Raw genomic sequence first — 12,497 nt, 5'->3', positions numbered from 1 at the left:
GAGTGGTGGAAGCTATAATCATGTGATCTTTCCGGTCCGTGGAGCAGGTTAGTGTTTGAACTGTTGGCGTTGAATTGTTAACTGACATCCTGCAGGTGCTGTACCGAGTTACTGACAGACCAGGTGTTGTTTCCACACAGCGGAGCTCAACCAACTTGTCCTTCCACGGCTACTGTATATCTGACAAGATTGTCACCTGTGCTGATCACTATCCGCCCAGAGGAGAGCTGTAAATGAAGGTTGTAAAAGGATGTAGCACGATCACTCGAGTTGAGTCTGATGTTCTCCAAAGGGGGCTGTCTATTGGTGACTCCTCAGGTGGCTGATCCAGGATGTTAGTGAATCCCTCAGAGGAGAATACCTGTGTTTAATGTGGGGAGGCTGATGTACGGGCAGCCGCCACACAGTCTTTACGCTTCTCTGCTGCAGCCTGCCTGTACCAGCTCCACGGTTGGATCGCTCTGTCTAGAACTCCCCCCCCCACCCACCCCTTGACCTTACCACCATGGGTGATCCTGCCACGAGCTAAGCTCCAGACAGCATTGCTCTCAGGGTCTCAGGAATTCTCAAGATTCTCTCCAACACGACAGGGTGACAATCCTCGGAGAAGGACGTGTAATGGAAGAACACACTTGCATTAACACCTGACACACCCAAGGATGCGCTGGGGTAGCCCTATAAGTGCCTCGACATGTTCCAGCGCCAACGTAGCGTGCCCTGGTGTTCAGCAGAACAACACAGAACACAACAAGCAATCAAACAACAATAGCAAAACAAGCCCCTTTTACACTGGCGTCCCGGAGTGGAGATTGTTGCACAGAGCAGTATCGTATAACAGATCCTTAAGTCAGTTTAAAGACTCCCCAGACTCCTTTCGCTTCTGTGGCTGGGAGGAGACAGTGTACCACTGTTTATGGAATTTATAGTGAGAGGTTACAGCCTCTGTTTGAGTATCTGAAAGGGCTGCTCCTCACATTCTAGTTACACTTCAATCCCACCCTTCTGATCTTCAGCCGCCCCCCACCACCACCCCAGCACCCAGTGCAAAGGGAAGAGAGTTGCTCAGGTTATCTCCTAGTCGTATTGTGGCTTGGCCTGGCCGTGGTGGCCATTCACAGGTCCAGGCAGCAGGTAGTCAAGAGTTCTGCCCAGACCGACTGCCTCTCCTCTTCCAGGGTTACATCCATGCCCACATGTCCCTGGAGAAAGGAGCACGCGATACCCACGGGTACGTGGATAAGTCATGTACACAAACACACGTACATCATGGCCAAGAAAGCTCAACACCTACACTTCCTCGAGGCTAAAGGATTTTGGCACGTCCCCATTGATATTTATCAATGCGCTACAGAGAGCATTGTGTCTGGATGCATCATGGCTTGGTACGGCACCTGCTCTGCCCGTGACCTCAAGGAACTCTAGAGAGTTGTGGACACAGTTCAGCATATCACAGAAACCAGCCCCCCACCCCCCATGAACTCTGTCTTCACCTCGATGCCTCAGTAAAGCGGCCAGTGTAATCAAAGGCCCCACCCACCCTGGATCTTCTCTGTTCACCCTCTCCCGTCGGGCGGAAGGTACAAAAGCCTGAAAGCACGTCCCACCATGCTCAATAAATTGGACTCCTGAGCCCATAATCTCCCTTATTGTCTGGCTGAACCACACTTCCTCTGTGACTGTTACACTTTATTCTGCATGCTGTTATCGTTTTCCCTGTGAGTCACAAACTCCAGTGGATGACCATGACGTACCACTGGATCTGGATTTCTGAGCTCGAAAGGCTGGGACTGCCCCCAGTGCAGCAGCTCTTCCAATTGGAAAAAAAAATTCTCCCACACAAGTTTCCTGACATTGTCGGATGCGATGGACAGCTATTGTGTAATGAACTGATCTGTACGGACGGAGTGCAAGACCAGTTTTTCATTGTATCTCAGTACATGTGACAATAATATTCCTATTCTTTGGAGGATTTCTGGGACCTGTGGGTATCACAGAGCCTCAAGTGTATTCTCGATAGTGTTCAGGTGAAATATTTAAGGGGAAACTGAGGGGCAACAACATCTTCCCTCAGAGGATGGTTTGAGTGTGGAAGTAGTGATTGTGGATTTGATTACAGCATTTAAGTACATGGATGGAAGGGCTATGGTCCTGGTTCAGGTCGCTGAGACTAAGCAGAGTAACAGACTGTGTTATAAACAGTGTGTATCATGAAGCACTGTAATATTGTATAATCTAGTTCAGTGGCTCCATTTAATATCAGACAATGTATACAATATACATCCCGAAGTCCTTGTTCTTCACAGACATCCACGAAAACAAAAGAGTGCCCCAAAGAATGTGACAGTAAAAACGTTGGAATCCCAAAACTCCCCCTCCCTCCCTCCCCACGCACTAGCAGCAGCAAAGCAATAACCCCCCCCTTCCCCTCTTACTTCAGGAAACGAGAAGCATCAGCACCACCCACCAAGCAAGCAGTAGCAAAGCCTCCAAGAAAGACTATGATCTGCAGTAATGGCAAGTCGATCTCCCCCTCCACCCTCTCCCCTCCCACTCTCTTCGCCCTCCCCGTGCCAAAAAAAAACAGCTTGTTGATTTATGGTGTTAAAATCTGCCACGTCACTTCTTTGTCCAAGATCTCCTACTTCAGAATCAACAACAAACTCTTTTCCCCACTGACGAGGAAAGAGAGAGAGCGTGTGCAATTTGCCAAGCCCATAGCCCCTGACAGCCAATCCGCTGTTCTTGATTTTCCATTTTCTCCCACAATGCTTCAGTCAGCGGCACTGGCACAGAATCAGCTTGTCCCCAGGGCCGCAAAGCCTCAAAACCCCAAAGGCACGCCTGTCCTCTCGGCTGCATCCTTGGGATACCGATAAATGGCCAGAAGTGGGTCCCATTACCGCAAAGAACTGAAGCTTGAGTGTAGCTCTAGGTCAGGGTCCTCGACAGAACCCCATCCACCTCGAAAGGGAAAAAGAGAGACATTAACGGCAGATATTAAGCTGTTTCTACAGATGAGCTTGAAGATGTCACTATCGAGTGCCATCGTTGTTCCGGTCATACATACCATGTCATGCTGTAATGACCGAGTAAACCTCTTTTGGGAAAGGAAAGGAAATGCATCGTGGGAATGCCAGCACCGCCTCCAGGCACCATCCTTCCCCAAATGTCACATCACGCTGACTTGGAAATGTATCTCCATCCTCTTACCAGCAGTGGTCAAAATTCTGCAAGTTCCTCTTCAAGTTAAGAGAGGGAGCACTTTCATCACGTGGACGCCGGAGTTCAAGTTAGTCCACCACCATCTTCTCATAAAGCAGTAATTACTCTGACACTGCTGACCAAGATGTGATCCCAGCCTGAAGCAACTTGATTGCTTGAAAAACCAACAAAAGGCAGTGGATACAGGCCAGTCCATCAAAAGAAAACCCTTTTCCCACCATCAAGCACATTATAAAATCTCTTTCGCACATTGGTTATTTGTCAGTCTTCACTTCTGAATAGTTCTCTTTATTGATTCTATTATAGTTCTATGTTCTACTGTGAATGCCTGCAAGAAAATGAATCTCAGGGTAGTATATAGTGACATATACATATTTTGATAATAAATTTATTTTGAACTTTTAATAGAATGAATCTTTTTACCTTTTACAGTCTAAAGCTGAGACTCTACTGTTCACCTGTCACAAAGGAGATTCTGCTAACAAGTAAAAAATATAAATTCTGGGAGAATTATATCGTAAGTTCCTTTTTCAATTCCTTTCTCTCTTTTTTTTTAACTTGCTGTGTCTAGTGAAGCTGCTAAGTGGGTCTGGACCAGACGTGGTCTCTCCCAAGCGGTCATCTCAGAGTGTGAGATCGCACTGTGTGGCCAGCTGCTCTGAAATGCATCATGGGTGAGCGTGCGTAACACACGTGGGATTTGACTGAAGAAAAGAATGGCTGGCATCACTTAGCACTTTAAAGCTTACAAAACTCATTGCAACGTGTGTGTGTGTGCGTGTGCGTGTGTGTGTGTGTGTGTATATACATGTACGTACCGAGTGCATTTACTGAGCACTCTCTGTCATAACATGGGTTCAACTCATGGCACAGTTGCAGAGTTAGAGAAGGAAGTAAAGCCATTTGGCCCATTTACACTAATCCCATTTATCCAATGATAGCCCTTGAAAGGGGGAATGCAACAGTAAAGATCAACACAAACCAATCTTCCGTCCTTGGACTCACTTTACACCACACGCTGTCGGAGCAGTGCTGCCAGGATAATCAAGGACACGACCCACCCAGCCAGCACACTTTCCGTCCCTCTTCCCTCCGGGAGAAGCTCAGGAGCTTGAAGACTCGTACGGCCAGATTTGGGAACAGCTTCTTTCCAACTGTGATAAGACTGCTGAACGGATCCTGACCTGGATCTGGGCCGAACCCTCCAATTATCCGGACCTGCATCTCGGTTTTTTTTTTTGCTCTACCTTACTTTCCATTTTCCTATTTATGATTTATAATTTAAATTTTTAATATTTACTATCAAATTGTACTCCAGGGAGCAGGAAGCACAGAATCAGATATCACTGTGATGATTGTACGTTCTGGTATCAATTGTTTGGCGACTATAAAGTATAGGTATTTGTCACGTGTACATCAAAACATACAGTGAAATATCAATGACCAACACAGTTGAAGGATGTGCTGGGGGCAGCCCACAAGTGTCGCTACACTTCCAATGCCAACACAGCACGCCCACACTTACTAACCCATACCCGTACGGCCTTGGAACGTGGGAGGAAACCCACGCCGCTACAGGAAAAATGAACAGACTCCTTATGGACAGCGGTGCGAGCTGAACCCTAATCACTGGGGCTGTAAAGCGTAACCCTAACTGCTACGTTACTGTGCTGCCCTGCAGGCTGTTTCCTTACCCCCATCCCTCTTTCATCCCACCAGTTCTCCACATAAAATATTGTTCCTGCATATCTCAGCTAACTGTTGAGTTGGTTAGGATTTGCTGATCAATAGCTGTAAGTTCAGCAGCACCATCAAAGGTGCTTTCTTTTGTCCGAGAGATGGGACTTCCCTGCCCCGTCGGCTTAGCATTAACAATCCCACAACCAGTGTTTTGAAGAGGACTTGGGAAGTGTTCCCTGGTGTCCTGGAGCCAACTTCTGACTGGCAATTTCCTCCACTCCACGCACCCCATCGATCACCTGAAACCAATTAGAGTTAAACTCTGTAATTCCAGCATGCTCCCCATTTTGGTGTTGGACTGGCAGATTTTTCTGGATGTCCAATTAATACCTCAACACATTTTTGATTCACTTTTGTTTAGTTGTTACGCTGTGTTGTTATAAACTTTACAGTGAGCCCAGTAAGGTTAAAGGGCGTGTGGGAGTTACAGGGCCAGTGAAGTGTCAGGGGACATTACCTGTGAACCATCGGCATTTGGAGCAGTCAGAGATTGGTTCATTGAAGTTTAACTGCACCTAGTCATTGTCACGTTGGCGTTCAATCGCGGCACCGTTGTTTGCTATGTTGGGAGCTACAACGTTAACTTCTCTTTTCCTTTACCTGGTCTCACCAGTCACCTGCCAGCTTGTGCTCCTTCTCCTGCCCTCCCCCCCCCCAACTTCTTATTCTGGTGTCCGCCCAACTTCCTTTACTGACGAAGGGTCTTGGCCCAAAATTCCCTCTGTTTATTCTCCTCCATAGATGCTGCCTGACCTGATGGGTTCCTCCAGCATTTTTGTGTGTATTACTCTGGATTTCCAGCATCTGCAGATTCTCACGTGTTTATGATTTCCTACCCCATGCTGCCTGCTGTGTCTATTAATCTCTCTATTTCCTTAACATTAACTAGACGTTGTGAAAGACTGTAACACCTTGGGATGTGAAGGGCACTGAAAAAATGAAAGTCTTGTGACAGCCAGCTAGCTTCAAGATATTAGAACATGGGACAGTTTGAAGGAGTAAATTTCAGTTTTGTGTTGTCCTAAGCTCTATTTAAACCACTTGGTGAGTAAAACACTGCAATTGTTTGTCTTTTTCAGACTGCTGTTGAAGTTGAAACTCCAACTCAGATCTCCTTGACTGATGAAGCAACAGGAAAGGTAGAGATGTGCCTCTTCCTCTCTCTGAGCTTCCCACATGGCCGATATGACCATAAATATTCCGATCTGAAAACAAGGCTTTCTTAAATAGAGTCATAGCGCACTACAGCACAGAAACAGGCCCTTCGGTCCATCTAGTCCATGCTAAACTGTTATTCTGCCTAGTCCCCTTGACCTGCGCCCGGACCATATCTCTGCATACGCTCTGATCCATGTGCTTATCCAAACTTCTCTTGGGTGTTGCAGTCAAACCTACGTCCACCACTTCTGCTGGCAGCTCGTTCCACACTCTCACCTCTCTCTTGAGAGAAGTTGTTCCCCCTCAGGTTCCCTTAAATATTTCACCTTTCACCCTTAACCTATAACTCTAGTTCTAGCCTCACCCAACCTCAGTGGAAAAAGCCTGCTTGCAATTTGAGCTTTTTTACTGTGCCATGGCCTGTTCTTCATCAAGTTATGGTATTGTTGCACTGTTGTAACTATATGTTATAATTATGTGGTTTTTGTTCGTTTTTCAGTCTTGGTCTGTCCTGTGTTTCTGTGATATCACACCGGAGGAATATTGTATCATTTCTTAACGTATGCATTACTAAATGACAATAAAAGAGGACTGTGTGTCCTCATAATCTAATCTAATCTAATATACCCCTCATAATTTTGTATACCTCTATCAAATCTCCCCTCATTCTTGTACACTCCAGGGAATAAAGTCTTAACCTATTCAATCCTTAACCCAGGTCGTCAAGTCCCGGCAACATCCTTGTTTATTTTCTCCACACTCTTTCAATCTTATTGATATCTTTCCTGAAGTATTAATCGTATTAAAATAACAGTATTAAATGGACTTTGACGAATGCAAGGTTAGCTTTAAACAGGCTAATGTGCTGGAGCATGTCAAGTTTTGGAGCTTTTGGAAGAACGTGAGGATAGATAAGTCTCCGGGGCTGGACAGGACCCCAGGTTACTACGGGAAGTGAGGGACGAAATTGCTGGGACACTGACTATAATCTTTGCAAGCTCTCTGGCCTCAGGAGTGCTTCCAGGGGTTTGGAGGATGGCAATGTTTGTTCATGTATTGTCTCAATTAAATTGTAAGAGAAAGTTGAAACAATGAAACCTTTTCCCTCCATTGCTGACACAGTTTGTAAGTCTGCAATTTCCTTTCTTTTTCTTTAAGCCCATCACCCCAACTGGGGCATAGGTTGCCAACAGCAGCTTGCCGGAGCCCTCTGTCCTGGGCCAGTGTTTCAAGTTGTCCCCACGTGTATCCCATTGAAGATCATTCCTTTGGCATTTCTGTAGTTCTGGATGGAGTTGCTAGCCCTGTGCCCAACTCTCCTTTCGCAGCCTGGCTTGGCGGAGTGTTTCCAGGTGGTTGGAGGACGGCAAATGCTGTCCAAATATTGTCTGGATTCGGGGCGCCACGGTAGTGAAGCGGTCAGTGTGAAGCTATTGCAGTTCAGGGCGCTGGAGTTCAGAGTTCAATTCCGGTGTCCTCTGTAAGAAAGTTTGTATGTTCTTCCCGTGTGCACGTGGGTTTCCTCTGGGTCCACCTAATTCCTCCTGTAGTCCAAAGACGTACGTGTCAATGGGATAATTGGTCATTGTAAGTTGTCTAGTGTTAAATAGGTGGGTTGCTGGGCAGTGCAGCTCGATGGATCAGAAAGCCTGTTCCACACTCTAATCTCTAAATAAAAATAATATTAGTATTATCTGGAAATTAAATTGCAAGAAAAAGTTGAAGCAACGAAATGCTTGCCTTCCACTTCTAAGTCTGTAGTTTAGTGCTTATTGAAATCCCGACTGGGACAGCTGAGTTAGCCTGTGAGAAGGTCTGTGCTGTAAGGAGCTCATGTGGGCAGCTGGGAGGGGCTGAGTACCCTTGCACTGATCTGGTACAGGCTGAACAACTATGCTGTGTGTCTCTGCTTCATAACCCTGACTTACTGAGGTACCCCTGTTTCTGCTTCATAACCCTGACTTACTGAGGTACCCCTGTCTCTGCTTCACAACCTTCCCCTACTGTTGCCCATCATGCAAGCTGACTGAGTTGTTAACTTGTGGTTTTAAAAACCCTGCAGCTGTGCGGAGTGCCTCGACTGCAGGTTGTAGTGCTCATAACACACACACACACACACACACACCCTCCATTTTCTGGGACACCTGTTAGACTGTAGCCTGCAGATTTTTAAATTGGATAGTACAGATATCTGATTAACCTGGAAGGAGGAGGAGAGGTGACTTGATAGAGGGGTGCAAGGAGATGAGTAACATTGAGTGGACAGCTGGAAGCTTTTTTCCCCCAGGGTGGAAATGGCTAATGCGAGGGGACATGATTTTACAGTGACTGAAGGAAAGTATTGGGGGATGCCAAGGGTAAGTTTTTTTTTTACACAGAGTGGTGGCTGTGTGGATCACTCTGCCAGGGGTGGTAGTAGAGGCAGATACATTGGGGCCATCTAAGAGTCTCTTAGATAGGCACATGGATGATAGAAAATTGGAGGAATATATGGGAGGGAAGGCTAGATTGATCTTAGAAGAAGTAAAAAGGTCAGTACAACTGTAACGTTCCGTTATATTGGCTCGTGTATGTCTAGGGGAAATCCAGCCCAGCACCTGCTTCAACACTCCCCACAGGGTTGGTTGCCGCCCGAATCAATCACAAACATCAATCGTCAGCCAGCACACCCAGTAGATTTTAACAAATACACTTTATAGATATTACTAATTCTATGACATTAATGTACATTTGATACAGAGAGGAAAGTAATGAAAAAAAAAGGCGCCAACACTTATCAAAGTCCAAGTTCTTTGTGCGCTACGTTGGAGCTCAATTCGACTTCAGACGACCACCCGAATTCCGTCGACTCACGGCTCGGGACCACCCTGAGTAATCGACCGGAGCCTCTCCACACGTCCGCGGTCCTCCTTGTCTCTCCTCCGACTCCTCGCCAAAACTCAGTCCACAGTCATATCATACAGCATGGCATCCGAAAACAAAACGATACATAACCACCCTGCTAATAGAACCCTGTTATCTCATTTTAAAGTAAAACAAACTGTTAGCGCAAACTCTCTTCAACATTAAAGCACAACAACGCTGCATTCCCCAGATTAACATAACAAAGTCGCCATTTTAAATGTAACAAAAGAAAGACCCCGTACACAACATTGTGGGCAGAAGGGCCTGTACTGTTCTATGCTCTGAATCTTTAATCAATGCACTTTTATACAATTAACGAGTCATCCTTTCATTGTTTTACATAAAAGTTAATGATACAATTTTTATTTCAAACAGAAAGAAGATATAGTTGTGACTCTCCTACCTGCAGGACACTGCCCTGGATCGGTGATGTGGGTATTAAGGATTTTTGTGATGTAGCTAAAGATGAAAGATTAGCTTTATTTGTCCCATGGACATTGAAACCTCCAGTGAAATGCATCACTGGCATCGGTGACCAGCCTGGTCTGAGGTTGTGCTGGAGGGCAGCCCACAGGTACTGCCAAGCTTCCGGTGCCAACACAGCTTGCCCTCAGTTTCCTAACCCTAACCCGTGCAGTACGTCTTTGGAATGTGGGAGGATACCAGAGCACGTGGAGGAAACCCACACAGTCACGGGGAGAATGTACAAAGTCCTGACAGACAATGGCGGGAATTAAACCTTGATCTTAGAGCTGTTGCTGTGATTGAGTTTACTCATTGCTATGCTACTATTCTGCCATTCTTAACTTGTGTGAATGTCAGTGCATGTGTTAGAACATGATTTTTTTTTTTGTTAGCTAACTTTTATGTGAAGAAAGGTGGGGGGAATTTAAAAACTGAAGATGACTCACTGGAAAGAGAAGTGGTTAGCTGTTTAGAAGGAGCCTTCCTTGAAGGTAATGCAGTAGTGGAGTTGGAGGTCATGCTGCAAAAGACAGTGGCTTTCTGCTCTGACTAGCTGTGCTTCACAGCAGAGGAATAGGTGTCGAGCTCTTTGAACAAGGAAAGTTGGGTTATTTTCTGTGTCACGGACGTGATCAAAGCACACAAAATCAAACTTGAGTTTGTTGTCATATGCACAAGTGTGGACTGAGCTGATTGCTGTACACTCTGCTTACTCAAGTCTGCACGAGCAATCACGTTGTCAAGTTTGCCGATGACATGACAGTGACGGGGCTCATCCCCAACAACTGCACGATGACCTACCGAGAGGAGGCGGAAGAGCCTCGAGGCCTGGTGCCAGGCCAATAACCTCTTCCTTGATGTCAACAGACAAAGGAGATGGTTATCGACATCAGGAGAAGTACATGGGTGGTACAGCAGTGAAAACCGCTGGGAGTGCACACGTTGCACATCCTCTCATGATCTAAGAATGCATCCTACACAGTCAAGAAAGCTCTTAAACACCTGTACTTTCTGAGGAGGCCGAAGAGAGCTGGACTTCGTTCACCCAGACCATAGCATTCTACAGCTGCACAGCTGAAAGCATCCTTTACACTTGAGTACTGGAAGTGACATGAAACAATCTTGAATCTTAACATTCTTGAGATGCTATGAAAACCCTTCTTGCAACAGCATTACATAAACCAGAATATTATACATAAAGGCATCCGTTAGTCTTGCGAGACCATGGATCTGCGCCTGGAAAGTCTTCACTCTCCAGGGCCTGGGCAGGGTTGTATGGAAGACCAGCAGTTGTCCATGCTGCAAGTCTCCCCTCTCCACGGCACCAATGTTGTCCAAGGGAAGGACATTAGGACCCATACAGCTTGGCACCAGTGTCGTCGCAGAGCAATGTGTGATTAAGTGCCTTGCTCAAGGACACAACAAAAATGTTATTATACTATAAAAAAGTTAATAAAATATAATACAAAATGCATGTAGCAAAGTGTACAAAAGTAAACAGTAGGTAGTTTGCCCGCCTAGTGATGAGATCTTGGTGGTGGCAGGGTATTCATTAGTCTCACAGCCTGAGGGTAGAAGCTGCTACCCAGTCTGGCAGTCCTAGTCCTGATGCTCCTGTACCTCCTTCCTGATGGTGGTGGGTCAAAGAGATGGTGACATGGATGGTGAACCTGGTGGTGTGGGACTTCCATGTTTTTGTACCTTGTGAGAGACAGACTTTGTGTGGGTATCACTAAAGTCGTTAAGATTTCCTTTGTTCATTAAAACTCAGCGCTGCCGGCAAGACCTAGTATTTATGGTAGATCGGCGGTTGGCCTCGACAGGATGGGAGTGAGCCACCACCTTGGACAGCTGCAGTCCGTCTGGTGAAGATGCTGGAGGAGAATGCACTCGAGGAGAGGGGATTCCAGGATTTAGTCCCAGAGTCTGTGAAAGCTCAGAGATACATTTCCAATCAGAATAGTCTGGGACTTGAGGGGAAACCTGTTGGTGCTGAGGTTTCCCTGTTCCTGCTGCCCCTGTCCTTCTCGGTAAGATCCTATCCATATTCATTTGTCATATGTACATCGAAACATACAATGAATTGTGTCACAACACAACCTCGGGGTATGCTAGGGCACCCCACAAGTGTTGCCACACATTCAGGCACCAACATACTGTAACAGAGCCACAATATTTACAGACCACCACAAACACAACAAAACAAGGCATTCTCCTCCTTTCCATCCACTCACTCACGCAGACAGGCTTCCAACTCTAGAAGAGTCCACCTCTGTTCTTAAACTTCTAGTGGACTTGCAGATTTGCTGACCCAGAGCTTTGACCATTGGCTCATGACCTCTGAACTCACTGACCCAGAACTTTGACCATCAGGCTTCGGCCTCTGAACTTGCTGATCTAGAGCTTTGACCACCGGGCCTCCAACCTCTGATCTCGCTGACTCAGGGTTTTGACCGTTGGGTCTCGACATCTGAACTCGCTGACTCAGGGTTTTGACTGTTGGGTCTCGACATCTGAACTCACTGACCCAGGGTTTTGACCATTGGGTCTCGACATCTGAACTTGCTAACCCAGGGTTTTGATCATCAGGTCTCTAACCTCTCTACCTACTGAGCCAGGCCTTTGACCATTGTGCCTTGACTTTTGAACTCGTCGACGCAGAGCTTTGACCATTGGGTCTTGACTTCTGAGTTCGCTGACTTGGCTTTGACCAATCTTCCCTTAACCTCCGAGCTCACCGATCCAGGGCTTTGACTATTAGGCCTCTGACTTCTGAACTCGCCAACCCAGGCCTTGACCATCAGACTCCTGACCTCTGAATTTGACTACTTTGGTCTTCAAACTTTGAGCTTTGAATTTTGCTGTCAACGGAGTCTGATCTTCAGATTTGCATAGACATTTGACCCCAGGACTTGCCCACCTGAGAGAGGTGAGGTCACTGACCCTCATGTCCAAAGAGTATGTGAGGTGCTGTTGGAGTAACCTGGGTGAGTAGCTGCAAGGCATTT

The 12,497-nt window shown here is 46.4% G+C and overlaps 1 protein-coding gene across 4 annotated transcripts in view; it reads left to right on the top strand.

Annotated features, from left to right (window-relative positions):
• The window catches only part of dclre1c (DNA cross-link repair 1C, PSO2 homolog (S. cerevisiae)), a 63,574-nt gene that overhangs the window by 6,533 nt on the left and 44,544 nt on the right, over positions 1–12,497 (top strand). For 2 of the 4 annotated variants that reach the window (XM_063072647.1, XM_063072646.1), the window contains exons 3-5: positions 3,655–3,739; positions 6,042–6,101; positions 9,400–9,455. The exons of 1 other annotated variant lie outside the window; for it this stretch is intronic. In XM_063072647.1, the coding sequence (XP_062928717.1) occupies positions 3,655–3,739; positions 6,042–6,101; positions 9,400–9,455 (201 nt within the window). The remainder of the gene's footprint in view (positions 1–3,654; positions 3,740–6,041; positions 6,102–9,399; positions 9,456–12,497) is intronic. One more of the 4 variants, XM_063072648.1, reaches the window with a different exon arrangement.

Source organism: Mobula hypostoma, chromosome 20 (genome assembly GCF_963921235.1).
Source record: "Mobula hypostoma chromosome 20, sMobHyp1.1, whole genome shotgun sequence".
Lineage (NCBI taxonomy): Eukaryota > Metazoa > Chordata > Chondrichthyes > Myliobatiformes > Myliobatidae > Mobula > Mobula hypostoma.
The sequence above is the reverse complement of the archived record's forward strand: the minus strand, read 5'-3'. Positions and strand labels throughout refer to the sequence as shown.